This window comes from Podarcis pityusensis (genome assembly GCF_964106645.2).
Source record: "Podarcis pityusensis genome assembly, chromosome: 4".
Taxonomy (NCBI): domain Eukaryota; kingdom Metazoa; phylum Chordata; class Lepidosauria; order Squamata; family Lacertidae; genus Podarcis; species Podarcis pityusensis.
In genome coordinates this window covers 69,472,030-69,490,061 of record NC_138027.1, presented here as the reverse complement: position 1 = coordinate 69,490,061, position 18,032 = coordinate 69,472,030, and the positions used below count along the sequence as shown (strand labels likewise).

The 18,032-nt window shown below is 39.1% G+C and overlaps 1 protein-coding gene across 1 annotated transcript in view; it reads right to left on the bottom strand.

Moving 5' to 3' along the window:
* The window catches only part of ANOS1 (anosmin 1), a 91,243-nt gene that overhangs the window by 18,705 nt on the left and 54,506 nt on the right, over positions 1–18,032 (bottom strand). Inside the window, exons 5-6 of the mRNA XM_081001337.1 lie at positions 14,876–15,060; positions 13,036–13,165 (exon numbers count right to left, since the gene is read on the bottom strand). Coding sequence (XP_080857463.1) covers positions 13,036–13,165; positions 14,876–15,060 — 315 coding nt within the window. The remainder of the gene's footprint in view (positions 1–13,035; positions 13,166–14,875; positions 15,061–18,032) is intronic.

Genomic DNA, 18,032 nt, shown 5'->3' with positions numbered 1-18,032 from the left:
CTGATAACATGAGGTTAATGCAATCTAACCACTCAATAAAAACTAGCCTAGTTTAGGATTGTTAACACCAGTTCGACTTCAGCCCCTCACTGCTTAAGGAATGACAAATGCCCAGAAATGCAGTATTAGATTCAGAAAATTTAATCCCCCAGACTGAACTGGCAGTTGAAATTTACCATATGATATAGTAGCTTTATCTTGAGAAGCATGAAGGGTATAGCTATTGATAACTTGCAATTATTATTATTGTTGTTATTATATTATTATTATTATTATTATTATTATTTTATTTGTACCCTTCCTATCCAGTTTGGTTGCCCCAGCCAATTGAGCTGCGAGAGAAACCACATGTCTACTATGCCATATTGAAATGCTGCTATAGTATTTTGCAAACCACACTTCATTTTGAATGTCATATTCACTATGACATCAACATATTCACACTGGCGGAGGAAGAGGGGTGCGGGGGGAGCCATGCCCCCAGGACACACATCACGCCCCTGCAGGTGGTGTGCCATGCCATGCCCCTCCCCCCCCCGGTGCCGGAGCATAAAGCTCTGCCACTGCATATTCACTATACAAAAAAATGCATTTGCTTTGAAAATACAAAGAGAAAATACAAAGAGAACTCAAATTCTCTAGGACTAGTTTCTTTAGCATTTAGCCTAAATGAAGTAACATTAGCACACTCTCCAGTATTTTAAAATTTCAGTGATGTATTATGCTAGAGATAAAAAAGAGAAAAGAATAGCTACTGTACACAACAGAAGAAAATCTTTGTGGGAGGTGAACTTTTTTAAAACCCAGTTTAATGGCAAGGAATCATGGGAATGGTTTTCTTTTGAAGGTGCTGAATATTTATCTGCCTTTAATAGAAGAAGAATCCACCCTTTCCACCTTTTGTCAAAATCAAAGGAAGATAGTGGCTCCAAAGCAGTGTGTATACTAATATTATGGTAACTAGAGAGTACCACATTGTTTAAAAATGCATTTGCTAGAAGAAATCTTTTGATACTCCTGATGTTTTATTATTATTATTCATTTATACCCCAACCTTTATATGATCAATCTTACTCGGATTGATTTACAAATAAAAATGTGTCCCAGAAAATTCGAAACAATGTTAAACAATAGGAAACAAATGAACAGAAGAATGATAAAACATGCTGCATATAATTCACACAGAATGTGTGAGTGTGGTGTGTGTGTGTGTGTACATCCTTCTTTTTGAGCTACTACTTGGCACTGAGTGAACCATCACTGTCGCAGATAGTAACTGTTTTCTGCAGAGTTATTAAAAATAGAATTGAAAGTGAACATTTTCTCAAAAGTGTAAGCCAAATGAACCCAATTCAAGCCAGAAGAAAAGTTATTGTATTTAACTGAACATTTAAAAATAGACATTGACATTTCCTCATTTAATGCACAGTTCACTTAATTGTTTTTGTAATGGTAAATAAGATGCCAAATGCGCTGTCCATGGCCAGACACATTAAGTTCATCAAATAAACTCCAAGATTAACGAGTTCACTGAAAAATCCTCTCATTTGTGGTATACAAACTGACACAACTACAATTAAGGAAGACAAGACTTCCTATTTAGGGATTAGTAGATATGAAATAAGGGACGCGGGTGGCGCTAGGGCTTGCTGATCAGAAGGTCAGCGGTTTGAATCCCTGCGACAAGGTGAGCTCCCGTTGCTCGGTCCCTGGTCCTGCCAACCTAGCAGTTGAAAAGCACGTCAAAGTGCAAGTGGATAAATAGGTACCGCTCCAGCGGGAATGTAAACGGCATTTCTGTGTGCTGCTCTGGTTCGCCAGAAGCAGCTTAGTCATGCTGGCCACATAACCCGGAAGCTGTACGCCGGCTCCCTTGGCCAATAAAGCAAGATGAGCGCCGCAACCCTAGAGTCTGCCACAACTGGACCTAATGGTCAGGGGTCCCTTTACCTTTACCTTTAAATATGAAATAATTAATCATCATGGGAGAAAATTGAACTGTATGTGCTTCCATCTTGACACATACCAGTCAAAGTCCTGGGTTGTAAACACAGCAAATTTATTGCTGTGTTTTGCTCAACACTTCTGAGCAATGTAAACATTACTTGCATGATGGGGGGAAATGCTTACTTCTCAGAACAGTTTAGCTGTCCTACGATAGTATTCTCTTTTTTTCCTCAGGCAAACTGCTATGTTTCGGAAAGAGGAGACAGGCAATTGTTGTCTTACCTCTAGTTTCCTTTCATTTGCCTGCACTTCTGTTGAAGGGTAAAATGGATATGTGCCTTTTGATTTTCCCAGCACATCCTGCTTTGTTTTTCTCTCCTCATAGCCTGCAGAAAGCATAGAGGGAAGGCAAGCAAGGCAAGGCACAGAATGACTTCTGAAATAGCCAAGACCATGCCCACCATTAGGAAAGGGCTGCACTGATAAGAGGTTTACTGATCTGGCAAGAGCAGTATGGTTAGACATTTCCATAGAAGCCAACTCCTTAGGACCTGAGGTCCCTTTGCCCCCCAAAAAATATTTGAGGGGGACAGCCCCCCCCCCATTGATGGATATTGCCATTCAAATGGTGTGCGTGTGCCGTATCTTGTAATTGATTATTTGGAGTGGGGCTTGCCTGCCCCCACTAATATTTTATTCAAGTTGCCAACACCTGTTTCACCTGTGCCAAGACAGTACTGTACTAGAGTCTGTCATGTGTAGTTGTTGGTAGACCGTACCTTCTATAAAACTTGAATACCTAATCTTACAGTCTTGACATTCTGTAATAATGTATCAGCTTTCCACTCCACAAATCTGTCCCTTCATTCACCATCTCTAAACCCAATATGGATGGGCATATTTATGTGAGGTAAAGGCCTGTCATTAGAGTATGAAAAGCATGCACAATATTAGTTTGACTGCTACTGTTGCATGTTACATTACCATCAAGTTATGAGGCTATTCAGCATAGCTATTCTATGTGAAGGAATTATACTGAATATGTTTGGGTGTTCACAGATGGATATTTGTCTTTTTTTAATTCAGTCCTTGGTGGTCAGTAATGTAGTCGAGGCAAACAATAAACAGATGGGTTTTGGTTTAGCTCACAGAGCTATCCTTATTGTGAACAAGCCTTGGACTAAACAATGTGACAGATATAACACCTTTCACTCCGAGAAAGCAATAGCCTCTGAGTCAAGATTAACATCACCCTTGCAAAACACTGCAAATACAGCAATTGGCTAACAAGCACCGAACAAACTATGCCCATGAGGTATTTGTTTCTGTCCTTAATCAGAAAGCTTCATTACAACTTTAAATCATGATTCCAGTTCCTTTTCCAACCTAGATTTCAAGTTTGAACACAGCTCCACCAAGTCTATGGAAACTTCTCCTTCAAACAGAAGCCGATGGCAGTGTAGTTTGCAAATTAAAGCTGATCAGTCTAGACAAAGAAGAGCCTTTCCAAAAGCAAAGCCAAACTCTGCCTACAGGGTTTTTTCTTGAGCCATGGTTTAGTTTTAGTTTTATTAAAGATCAACAGTTGGATACTGATTGTTTAGCAAAAAAAAATACTATCCAAGGGATAGCCCTGACCCCAAATTTTACTGTTGGGATTCCTCTTGGTGTAAATTTGAAGACTGGTGCTGGTACAGTAGTACACAACCCAGTGGATTCAGTTAGGGTGAGGATGGAGTTATCTCTGTACCAATAGGTGCAGGCATGCAAGGTGATTTAGTCTATGTTAATCCTCTAGTTGTAGACGACTGACGGAGACAACAGTGCAGACTAAGTAGCCTACACAGCCAGATGCAGTCAGTGTTAGGGAATCCCAATCCATGGGTTTTTTACCTTCTCATTTGCTAGAGTGTCTAGTAAGTAACCAAATAAAATCATCTGGTAATGTCTCAACGGGCCACAACTATGGCTATAGAGGTAATGAGGCAACATTACCCCCATTTGGTCAGGTAAGTATAGCTTGTAGTTCAGTTTGCTTGCAATAATTGCTGAGTAGGTCTCCACAGAGTGTGGACAGAGCTGTGGCAAGTTGTCTGATACTTTAAACTGAACTCTCAACACAGGCAATAGGTAAGAAGTCATAGAGGATTAGGTAGATTTGACATCCAGGTGTGAGGTCTTGACATGTATTGTTAGACAGGTTGCAGAAGAAAATGATATAAAGCAGAGTCACCCCTGGTTCCTGGCCCAGGCTGCCCTGAGAATCCATGACCTGCCCGAGGCCACTAAAAATTACCATTGAAAATGTATCACATCTGGATGAACATTAGTGTTGCATATTTAACTGGTGAGCATACTTAAATGGTGAGAGAAAAGAAAGAGAATAAATGAATTCATTCCACAATGTGTGCCATAGGGGGAAGGTACATAAGAATCTGGAAAACTCATTTTCAACTGTGTGTGTAACTGCAGGTTTAGCTATAAATTCAAAATCCTTTTACACTTTAGATGAGAGTGCTTTTCTCTTCTAATTTAAGGTGGGATCACCCACGGCTCTCTCTTTTTTTAAAAAATGTAACTCTTTAAAGGACCATTGAACCTGAACCACAGACAAGTTTCCAATTATTAAACAGCTTCATGGCATATACAAAGGTTTATGCTTTGCCCACTGGAATTGGCACATACAAACCAGCTGTGCAACAATATATAAAAAAAATCATTGGCCCCAAAGGAACAGCAGAGAGAATTTTATTGCTACTAGTGGGAGACTGTTCTGCTTTTACAAACACTCTGTGTATGTGTATGCATGAAATCACAATACAGCATGGGCACTTATGTCCTGTGAAAACAATACTGCCCGCTTCACTTACTCCTGATTTTGTAGGAAATGCTAACACCATTCACCTTAGGGAAGAAAATCTGTTTCCAGCTTTTGGACAAGAATACATATCTGTTTGCTGATAGGACATAATTTTGGTTCCACTACCATGACATTGTACAGGCGTTCAACATAGTGCAGAGAACACTAAACAGATTTAAGGTCACATTCAATCTTACAACTAATCTGCAGGTATGTACTCAACTCTCAGCGGCGTGTGTCCTTTTCTTATTATATTTTTTTAAAAAAAAATATTTTTTATTAGCCGACCAATCAAATCAAATCAAATCACATCACATAAATTCCAAATTACAAAGCCGAATTTTAATTTTTTGTTGAGGGGACCCATATTTCAAGTTCCGAAGGGGGATTCCGATCATCTTCTTGCTACTGCATTAATATCCAAATCAGTCCAAATAATGTTCATAATTCTATCCAGTCTTATCTTGCTGTTTCCACATCTCATCTTGTTTATATATTTTTTTATTTTTTTATTTATGATCTCTTCTGATAATCCCCTTAAGCAGATAAACACCAATTATAATCCTGTGTGAATTTTTCCGTTCGTCCAATCCTCATATCAAGATGGTTTCCCTATATCATCACTTTCATAAATAACATCGCTCTTTCCATCATTAATCTCGCAGATCTGTCGCTCTTAAGTCCTTCTGAGGAATCTCACCCATAATATAAAAACAGCTCTGTTCCTCCTCCCAGACTTAAGTCCTCCGACAGAACTTGCCAACATGGCGACGGTATTTTTAACTGCGTCATTCCAAAGCTCTTATACTTTCCACGATCTTCTTGAAACATGCTTTGGTTAGAAAATTATCTCCACACAGACATAAATCCACAGCTTAAGTCATTAAAATGGCATTTCTGACTTGTGGGGGGGGATTCTTGTTTAATCACAGAGGAAAGAAAGAAAAGTTTTTTCCCCCTCCCCCATCCAGTCCCTTTGCCATACCGAGCCTTGGTGATCTTCTCATGATTTATTCTTGTTCCTCCGACCCATCTTGTTTATGAGAGATCTCTTCCATTAGCAGTCTTTACTCCCCCTCCTTCCTTGAAATATGTGCATTCGCTTCCTCCTAATTGTTTCTTTTGAAGTTATTGCAGCTAGAGGCGCGGATCAGAGACAGCGTCCAGGAGCGCCGAGATCCACAGGAGGGCTTTCTGCCTAGTGCCCCCATCCCCACAAATTTGGGGGTGGTGTAGGGCACAGCAGGCAAGGGCAGCCCCCCCCCACAACCTTGGGGGGGGGGGTAGGGAGGCTATTTACTCCCATCACAGCCTCCTAATTACCTCGTGTGGGTCGGAGAGATGTTATTGTCAGCCATCTTCCGATGCGCCCCTAGTGGCCCCGTCCTTTTCTTATTATAAAAGTCATCTTGCCAAATGGCAAAACTCATGCCTGATTTCTGGGATGGGGTTGCTTTTTTCAACATCCCCACCAGCTTTTTACTCAAGTCGGTACTCAAGTCCCAAAAACCATGTACAAAAATTGTGCTGTCTCAACTAGCACACACATCTTCCTCTTCATTCTATCCATTATGTTTCTCATCATTCTTCAACAAGTGCTGTATTCCCAGATTTATTTCCAGGTAGCTGAAAGCTGTTCTCAAAAGCAGTGACTAAAGGCAATTCACTAGATGTGAATGGCGTGAGGGGAAGACACACCATGTATGCTGCTTTGAAAGAAATGTGGGATAAGTAAATAAAAATCTGAGACAGGCAGATGTAAAGTAACTCTTCTTGTGTCATCTGTAAGGAGATATGTCCTCCCTCTTGCATCAATTGAAACAGAATGAAGAGGTGGTTGCCACTTGAGTATATAGACATAAATGTCCTGATCCAGAACTCCAGTACTGATTCAGATATAACCCAAAACAGATTGCATCCAAAATGTGAGGGACAACATATTTCATTCAAGAAGAAATACATGCAAATATATCAATGTCAACTGGATACTGTTAACCTCAAGTACAGTAGAGTGTTCACTGCCTTCTGCTGCACCTATGGTTCTTGAGATAAGAGCAATGCAGTGTTATCCAGAAATTTAAGAATGCTTAGATTCCATTAGGTTTCAGTCAATGGTGCTTAAGAACACAGTTAAGAGCTTGAACCCCAATGACTGCAATGGGAGTCAAGCATGCTTAACTCTATCTAGATTGCACCCAAGACCATAAAATACAAATTTAGCAACAACAACAAAAAGCATACTAGCATTGCATAAAAAGTATTGTAATGAATTTCTGAACCTCTTAACCATATTGTATAGGAAAGGAATTGCTGAGATTCATTTTGTTTAAATTTGCCAAGTTCACCTTCACCTATGAAGAAAAACGTCAAGTATTTCAGTGACAATGAAAAAGCTGTCAATAACATTTTTATGAAAGATCAGGTTAACCTTAATGAAGCAAACCAATGAACAGCCCTTCCTACATGTTATACCTCTTTGTGTCTTAATTTAGAAAAAAAACAACAATATATAAATCCTGAAATTTTGGTAGGGCTTGTGACTTTCAACTGCTGGAGCACTTGAACCTGCAATTTCTGAAAATTAAGTTCATATTAGAGCAATATATAATTCTGCTATAATTCTTCAATTATGTACTTTTCAATTAAGGTGCTTTTTAAAAAGCATACTGCAAAAATGTGTATAACTAGCTCTATAAGCTATCACATGTGCAAAGGAGATGAGTTTGCAAAAACAACTGCTACTACTACTACTTCTCAAAGTACAATATATATGCAATAAATACCAACACTGGTAGCCTACATACACCTGTATGCATATGAGAATGAAGCGCTATGTTGCTCACACACAATACTGATAGTCTGTGCCTGTCAACTGTCATTAAGAGCAGCTGTATCATTTAGTAAAGATTAAACAAAATGTAAACTAAAACACAACCCTATTTCTTTCTCTTATTTGATGAGTTCCAAGCTGTCATTAAACTAGAAAAACAAGTTCTGGCCTAACTCAAGTTGGTACCAGTATATAAAGCCTATGTTGAAAGCAACTTATGATAGAATACACAAGTTTATCTCTGTCAATCTTACTAAATATAACTCTTGTAGATCTAAAAGCTGTATTACAAAACTGGCTAAGTTAATGTACCTGTGAATGAGATGAACAAGCAAAAAACAATTGTTTGTTGCAGTTGTAGAATTCAGATTGCTTTCCATCAAATATGTTATTTGGCAATGTTTAGTACCCCAGTTGACTAAGAGGTATTTAAGCCCTATTTGGGAATTAATAACTCCTGTGTTTGACGACAATGGAGGAAGGAGTAGGGGTCCCCTGCCACTCTCTTGACACCAGCATGTATTTTGTGAACCTCCTGGGGAGGTTTACTGATCCATTTTCCAAGGAAACCTTTTCAAATACCACTATATGTGTGAAGGTGTTCTCTTCAAACAAAGCACTCATATTTATTAAATCCAAATGAAATATGAATGGGATCTTTCATCTTTGTTTCAGATTGCACATCCCAGTAATTATGCAAGCATTGTTGATTTGGGATTCTATTCCATGCTGATACTTCAGCATATATGTTCTCGTTAAGGTATATGGCCGAATAAAGTCATTTGTTTTAACAAGTTTTTTATAGGTGTTTTTTTAAGAGACTGTTTACTCTGTTTGAGGCCATTTTAAAAAGCAAACAAGACGGTGTGGGAATCATTAAAAGAACACGGTAACATCAAACTTTGCTGACAGTGCAAGGCTTTATTACTCCCACTAAACTTCACCTAAATTTTATCCTGATTGAGGCAGGAGGAAAGGAATCTGTTCATTTGTATTGCATCCCATTCTGCGACAACAGAGCCTGCTAACACCAAAGGAATGAGAAACCTATTAACACTTCCTAGTGTCTATTGATAGGTTCTCACATGCTTTTCAGAATGTGATATTCACTACATGAAAAGAAATCTACTATGGGACAGCAGGATTATGCTTTCAGGTTTTCAAAAACTTTATCATTTTGCAGTTGTGAAAGAGGAAATAGATTATAAAATGTCAGCCTTCAAATAGTATTGACACCAATGTTTTTTTAATACACATATTAACCAAATTATAAACTTTTTGTGGTACCTTGGCTGGCTGGCATTTTATATATATATAAAATACACACACACACACACACACACACACACACACACAATGGCGCATACAAACCTAAAGGTCATCATTATTTCACAGCATATAAAAATTTGCCTCCTTTGAGAAGTTAAAAATTAATAGCAGCTAATCACTATCAATTGTAAGAATGGAGTCACTCTAAGATACTATAACTGAGGAAGTAATCACAACTTTGTCCAATAATTATTGCTTGCTGTTTGCAGGATTTTAATAATGTTTGTGTTAAAAACACTTTAAATATGTTGAGTGAATTGGCCATGGACTCAGAAAATATATTGCTGGACCACCAGCACAGTCACACAACAGTTTGAGTTTAATGTAGCACTGAATTGAATATAATAATGGTTTCACATAATGGCACTATTACCTGATCAGAACGTTTGTAGCAGTACACCATAAATGAAACAGGTCTTTTTAGTGTATTTTTGGATTATATATATATATTTTTATAAGCATTAAGGTATTATTTGCAGAGAGACATTGGGGCTTTTCCTTTTGGAACTTGCTTATGAATTAGAGGAAGCTGGGTGGCTCTTGTAAAGGACTAGACCAATCCAGTAACTCTAGTATTTTTAAAGCTTAGTGGATTATTAAATGTTCCTAATTTAAAAGAAAAGAAAGCCAGAATTTACACACACTAAAGAAAGTATGTCTTAATTTTTTTTCCAGAGCAATTGTTTATGTGTGAAAACATGATTATGTCATGAAATGTGATTGTAAAATAAATACAACATACAATGAGATAGAAATGCTGCATCCTAGTAACAGCACAAACAGAAGCAAATAAAAGACGGAAATAAAATTCTAAATGTTCAAAAACTGTTTTCATAAAATGGCAAGAAGTCAGAATCACTAGCAAAGCTCAAAAATAAGCCAAACTGTATTAGACGCTGACCGGGCCAGCAGATAAACAGTCTCAGATTATTTTCACATTTGATGTTCCATGTTGCACAAATACATAAAGAAATCTCAGTTGTTATTACTAATGATAATGTTCAAAGAAACGAAAAGGGAGGCCTATTCGTTACAGCATTGCTTGAAGGATCAATGGCACCTTCAAAAAGAAAATGATAAACTACCCTGAAGCCATTCATAAAGGCAATGATTCAGAAGGGGCCATTCAGAATATGCAATTGGGTAAATCTCCAGGACCGGATGGACTAACTTCTAGATATTATAGATCTTTGAAAGAATGGTTAATACAACCTTTAAAGGAAGTCTGTAATGAAATATTGGAAGGGAAAAGGGCACCAGAGTCGTGGAAGGAAGCGTACATCACACTTATACCGAAAACAGAGACTGAAAAGACGCAGCTTAAGAACTACCGGCCCATATCATTGCTTAATGTGGATTATAAAATCTTTGCAGACATTTTGGCTAAAAGATTAAAAAAGGTGCTAACGGAAGTAATTCATAAAGATCAAGCGGGCTTTCTCCCGGGTAGACACTTGTCTGATAATACGAGGAATATAATTAATATCCTAGAAAAATTACAAGTGAAGATCAATACTAAAGCAGTTTTGATATTTGTGGACGCGGAGAAAGCCTTTGACAACATTTCCTGGAGTTTTATGAAAAAGAATTTACTGGGGATGGGGGTTGGTCAAGGTTTTGGAAACGGTATAGGTGCAATTTATTCAGAACAAAAGGCTAAATTAATTGTGAACAACGTAGTGACGGAAGAATTTAAGATTGAGAAAGGAACACGACAAGGTTGCCCAATCTCTCCATTGCTTTTTATCTCGGTCCTGGAGGTTTTGCTAAACATGATTAGAAGGGACCAATTGGTAAAAGGTATACAAGTGGGAGCCAAACAGTACAAATGGAAAGCATTCGCTGATGATTTGGTATTGACTTTACAGGAACCAGAATCAAGTACTAAAAGAGTATTAGAGCTGATTCAAGAATTTGGTCAGGTAGCAGGATTTAAGTTGAACAAGATGAAAACTAAAGTTTTAGAGAAAAACTTAAGTGAAATGGAGAGAGATAAGTTTCAGAAAGAGACAGGATTAACACTGGTAAAGAAAGTAAAATATCTAGGGGTTAACATGACTGCTAAGAATGTGAATTTATTTAAGGAGAATTATGAAAAATGCTGGGTTGAAGTGAAAAAGGATCTAGAAATATGGTCAAATTTGAAGTTATCATTGTTAGGCCGAATTGCTGCGATAAAAATGAACGTATTGCCAAGAATGCTGTTTTTGTTTCAAACTTTGCAAATTTTGGATAAAATGGACTGTTTCAAGAAGTGGCAGAGAGATATCTCTAGATTTATCTGGCAGGGCAAGAAACCTCGAATAAAATTTAAGATATTAACAGATGTTAAAGAAAGAGGTGGATTTGCCCTGCCAGACCTTAAACTTTATTATGAATCAGCCGCATTTTGCTGGCTGAGAGAATGGATGCTTCTTGAAAACACGGATGTGCTGGACTTGGAAGGTTTCAACAATGTATTTGGTTGGCATGCATACCTGTGGTATGATAAGGTTAAAGCACACAAAGCGTTTAAAAACCATATTATTAGAAAAGCACTGTTTAATGTCTGGATAAGATAGAAGGATTTGTTAGAAAATAAAACCCCAAGATGGTTGTCACCAATGGAAGCAAAGGCACAGAAAAAACTTAATATGGAGGCCAAATGGCCGAAGTATTGGGAAATCCTGGAACAAGAGGGAGACAGATTAAAATTGCAGAGTTTTGAAAAACTCAAAAATAGAGTACGAGATTGGCTCCACTATTATCAAATAATGGAGGCATATAATTTGGATAAAAAATTAGGCTTCCAGGTGGAAAAATCAAAACTGGAAACAGAATTCTTAGACCCTAAAGTTAAGAATTTGTCAAAAATGTATAACTTGCTGTTGAAATGGAATACACAAGATGAAATGGTGAAATCTGCTATGATTAAATGGGCACAAGATGTTGGACATAATATCATGATGGCTGACTGGGAACAGTTATGGACCACTGGCATGAAGTTTACAGCATGTAATGCCTTAAAAGAAAATTTAATGAAAATGATTTATAGGTGGTACATAACACCAGTCAAGCTTGCAAAAATTTATCATTTGCCCGATAACAAATGTTAGAAATGTAATGAAACTGAAGGTACATTCTTTCACCTTTGGTGGACATGCCCAAAGATTAAGGCATTCTGGGAGATGATCTATAATGAAATTAAAAAGGTATTTAAATATACCTTCCTGAAGAAACCAGAGGCCTTTCTCCTGGGCATGGTCAGCCAATTGGTGATGAAGAAGGATAGAACTTTCTTTATGTATGCTACAACAGCAGCAAGAATACTTATCGCAAAGTATTGGAAGACACAAGATTTACCCACCCAGGAAGAATGGCAGATGAAGCTGATGGACTACATGGAACTGGCGGAAATGACTGGCAGAATCCAAGACCAGGGAGAAGAGTTGGTGGAAGAAGATTGGAAAAAATTTGAAGTATATTTACAAAACATTGCAAAATTAATGAATGTTAGAAAGATGTTGGAATGAAGCTATATGGTTTTAACAGAAATGTAATAAAGATTTAAGTAAAAGTTGATTGATAATGGGTAAAAATGGAAAAATTAAAGGTTAGACTGTTAAGATAAATTATAGAATAAAAATTGAGAAAGATGGAAAGAATTTGCTGAAATAGTTAACTGAACTAGAATACAAAAAGGGAGGTGTGAGGAGGTCGATGAAACAGGTAAATGAAAGGTAAAGATAAGGAATATTGGATGTGTTTTTGAATGTTTTTTGTTTTTAAATGTTTTTGTTTTTGTTTTTGTTTTTATTGTTGTGCTGCATTGTTTCCTTTTTCAATCTGGTTTCTATTTTATTTTGATGTAATGTATTGTAATTTTTTACTGTTCTCTTTTTTTTCTCTTTTTCTGTAATTGTTAAACTTTTAATAAATATCTTTTTTAAAAAAACAAAAACAAAAACATAAAGGCAATGATTCAATGCACGAAGAATCACCTGTTGGGAAGTTGCAACCACAGAAATGTAGAGGGTTGGGTTGCATTCCAGGTAAAGACAGATGTGATATGCACAATGTTGGCACCAACCTTTTGAAGAGCGGAAGTGTTTGCTAGGAGCTGTGAAGCCTCTAGTTCCATGCACGTTAATGGCAGCCACTCGGAATTGGTACCACCTGCTTGGCCTGATGTCGGACAGTTGTATTCTCTCCTCTGTAGTCTGCAGTAGGAAACCAGGTTAACACAGAAACTTAGTTTACTCTGAGTGAGTGAATCCTATATTCACTTATACTTTGTTTATTCAGGAAGGCGGAAGCCTTGGATCATGGTTTTCCCCTTCTTCATATCCTTGGGTGCACAGAAAATGGCCTTATGTCAAGAAACTCTTTGTTTATTGAGTCTTTCCTGTGCTACCTGATAAAGGGTGGAATTCAAAGTAGCACTAAGGAGATCACTGTCAGCACATGCTTGCCACATGGACCAATTTCCATTCTCCTCCGCCCCACCCCCACCCTCCACACATGTGCTGTTCTGAAGGTTCTCCTGACCTTGCAGTCCCAATTTGGGGAGGCATAGCAGGAAAGAGGGAGGGAGACCTATTGTGCTAGAAGGACTTGCTGCTCTGGCTCCCATTAGTGCAATGATTTAGTTGAATCAGGGCCTTAATTTAATAAAGTTTCTACAGATTGAACCTAGGACAGTCTGCATGTAGAGCAAGTGAACTACCACCATATGAACTTGTGAACCACAGATGTAGGTTGGATCTTCATTAGTAATTTCACACCACACCATTTTGTATGACTAGCTGTATTTCACTCCTTCATGGAATGTGTTACTTAGGTAATGCAACACAAGGGATGCCATATTTCAAAAAGTGAAAATCCAGACAAAAAATCAGTTGAGCTTTTATTTAAAAATTGAGTTTTTGAGCTATTTTTAATGAAAGTCACCAAAATCTATACTACCAACATGGGCTGCCACATGGCCAGATTTTCCCAGGCATGTAACCGATTTCTGCCTGGATGCTGTTTATAAGGGCTAAATACCAGCTGTGTCCGGGAAATTCTGGGCGGATGGCAACCCGACGCAACACCAAGAACATTTATTTGCCATAGATGGGAATTTAACTTAGCTTCTTTTAGAGTTTCCTGTATAGTAGATGAAAAAAACTTTTTCTTTACGCTACCTTCAGTCCATCAACTGTAAAATGGAACCTATCCCAGTATCTGATGCAACAGATTAACAAAGATATGCCTCTGTATGCAAGCTCAAGCAACACAACATTGAACAATGCATCTATGAATGAATACCAGAGATCGAGATTTTTGCTATACTTGTTTTTGGCAAGTAAGAGAAGTTCTCTCCCAACCCCGGAGCCGTGAAACAGAACTGGAGATGACCTCCACCCCTCAAAGCCCAAAAGCTCAGCAGAAGTCTGGAATTTTTATTGGCTCTGTGCTTGTCAGACATATCAAGCCTCCAGCTCCTGTCTCCAGCTGCAGGCTTCCCTCTGTGTCTGATATTTGACACCTACAGGCACAGAGCAAGCCAATGTTTCCCCACCTTGGAACTGAAGTCAGGAGTTCCATGGCTTGCCCCTGCACCTGGTGAGTCTTCTGAGTCCCCAGAAAGCACAAAGTCATGGCAAACCACTGACTTCTGTCTTGCTCTGAGCTTAAGGGGACCAGGGGCTTCATTTTAAATTGGCAGAATCAGTCATCTACGCTTAACCCTGGAAAGAGGAGCAGCAATTTTTATGGACCTCGCTTCACTTGGTGCAGCAAAAGTCTAGATTAAAGGCTGCACTTTGGAGGAAGTGAGTCTCTGGGACAACAAATCCATAGCTGGCCACCAAGACCAGCCAAAATTATTTCAATGCCTGATACTCAGGATGAACAGCCTAAAAATAATTTATGTAGAAAGGACTAACCTGAGCTACAGTTTGCCAACTGGTAGCATCATCCTCGCTGGGATGAATCCCATAGTTCCATCTCCTTTGCACCACATAAAGCACAGGCTCAATAGAGATATTGAATTTTGAAGACCACTTCACTTCCAGCTGTCCAGATTGAAGTTCACTGAATTTTAATTCTTTTCTGGGTTTCAAAGGGACACCTGAAACGTAAGTGATGCATGCAAAAAAGCTGTGTGTAAGTAAATTTGTGGATCAACTATATATTTACTACCACTAAATTTATAGCCCAAAGAGATCTATCCTCATTATCATGCACTTTATCTTACTGTTCTTCTCCAGTGACTGAATCAGAACAGAAGCATATTGATGAGTCACACTATTCAACCACAAGCCATCCCAAGAGTTGCAAACAGTGCCTGTAGTTGCAATGACAACTCCAAGAGCTTCCATTAGTGCCCACAAAGCCTCTGCGCCACTTCACACAGTTATGAGGTGGCCAAGGTGGTTACCTGTCCCCGCCTCCCCCCCCCCCCAAGAAGTATGTAGAGCTTAAGGAGGAAGCTTTAAGAGAAATGCTCTTTCCCACTTCCTCTTGTAGCACTCTGTTATTTCAAGGCTCAGATTAATTCTACTGAATCCGACTTTTACCCAGATGGCTTGGGAAGCAGTGAACTGTACACACACAGTTTCTCTTCCTGTGTCTTGGGGTGGTTCCCTGCCCACTTTCCACATGATTGGCTGCCACTTGTGAGGAAGGGCACAACACTGTGCTGTAAGTTCACAGGTAAGTATACTTACATCTTGCAAAAAAATGAGAATACCTTAACAGTTACAGTGGTACCTCGGGTTACGGATGCTTCAGGTTAGATGCTTCAGGTTACAGACTCCACTACCCCAGAAATAGTAGCCCGGGTTAAGAACTTTGCTTCAGGATGAAAACAGAAATCGTGCGGCGGCAACAGGAGGCCGCATTAGCTAAAGTGGTACCTCAGGTTAAGAACAGTTTCAGGTTAAGAACGGACTTCCAGAACGAATTAAGTTCTTAGCCTGAGGTACCACTGTACTGGTTTTAGCAGCTGCTCCACATTTATCATAATAGGCAGTTCTGCTTCCAGAGAGGTCAAGCTGGAATTTCTCTCTCCCCTCCACTCCCATTTTTTGAAGTGACTGCAGATTTAGAGGACTGTTTGAGATTTACATAAATTCCCAGCTTAGTTTATGACTTTGGCAAAATCTGAGGTTTATTGTTTCAACTTCTACACTTCTATGGATAAACAAACCACCTTTCCTAGAGATCGAAAAACAGACCCTTTCTCCAAGTGTTCCAATGTATTACACACACACCAGAGAGAGAGAGAGAGAGAGAGAGAGAGAGAGCGCTAAAATTGCCAGGAATAAAACATATCATCAAAAGCTCATACATTTATTTCTGGATATCACTAGATAGCCGCCAGTCTTCATACACTGTAACTAATATTGCTAAGAATGATATTTCAGCTTTATGCATCTGAAAATCCATGCTTAATTATTATGTATAATAACCCTCCAATCTGCATGCTGAGAAACCTTCCATCTGTTTTACATTAGGGTTCGTTGGATTCACTTGATTGGAACTAACTTAGCCCCCCTGGTGGCTGTAATTGTGTTCAGATGGTTCTCATGAGTGCAAGCAGAACATAGCACAAGTGCATTTTGGAATATTCCAATACAACCAGAATAATCAATTTCAAGTCCAGATGTACATTTGCAGTCATTTAGAAATGTGCTTTTTATTAGATAAAAAGATTTGTATCCATCATTGAAGCACAAATTAGTCCTCTGAACTCTTGGCTTTTGGAAAAATGTGTACCTCTTGGCCTTTTACTGGGTTAATACCAGACAAGTTTTATTTCTTCTCTCCCCCCTGCCATTATTTATTTTATTTTTTTACATGCAGAGCTGCCGTTGTGGAAATGCTGTTGTCCACCATGTAGACTTAGCATTAAATGGTGACAGGTTGGGCTGAACTTCCACAGTAGGCAGTATTCAAAAGAACATCAAAGGCTTACTAGCTTAGATTCTAAATTTAGATGCTACAAACCTGTGTGGCAGCTTGAGTAGCAGCACATGGAACACAAATCAAGTTCAACACACCAGTGCTCCTCAGTAAATTATAAGAACAAATATAGATTTGATGTATTAAGAGCAGTTAAGTCAGGTTCTCCAACAACAAATAAATAAATCTCCTTTTAGCCACAGCACATATTATCAAAAATTGTAATGCCTTTATAAGTTACAGTGAATATCTGAAGTATGGTGAAAGTTAGCCTTCATACCCAGTGTGTGTCAACATCGAGATACATCAGAAAAACTGATAATCAAAATGTGATTGCCAGCATTCATTACTATAACTCCCCAAAGATGGTCCTGTGAATTGGCGACTCTCAAGCCTGGATAAATGGTCAAATGCCTGCTTTGGAAGAGGTCATACTCCCCCTAAAGGAGCAGGTTCATATTTTGGTGGGGTGCTCCTCAATCTCTGTCACTAGAGGCTTGGGTGACCTCAGCGGCTAGGAATATCTTTACCAGCTATGGCTGGCAAGTTTGATCCTCCTAACAGAGGGTCCATGTTGTGCTTGGCCCTGGAACTCTTCCCCAACTGGCTTGTGGGCGGGGCTTGCCCCACTTCAGCTGGTGATGCCACACTTACGCCCCTGCCTTTAGCCAATCAGCAGCGTTGGCAAGCTTTGGGGTATTTATTTGGCAGCGTGACGTGGGGCCTCCCTCTTGCTTTGCACTGCCGAACACCCAGCCGCCCACCTGTTAATTAGGTTATGTTTGGCCTTGCTTTGGACTTCAGTTGGTCACCTGTTTTGGAACGGGGGCCGGGTAGGATTTTTTTCCAATGTGACAGATTGGCTGTGGCCACTTGGTTTTTGCCTACCTCTTAGCAATCGTCACAACTTTGTAAGGTTTGGCAGTTAGGCATTGGTTTAGGGGAATGTGCGGCCATCACCTGCCCCTCCAATTAATAGGGTATTCCATTAAAGGAATCCGGGGGTCTGGATCTTGTCCGAAGCCCAGAGAGGAGCTAGGGCCATGCCAGGACCCCCGGGAACCCCAGGGGTGAGCACCAGTCAATATACATTGATGGAGCTTCCCTTGCTGGTAGTTTACCCTTCCAGACTTCCTG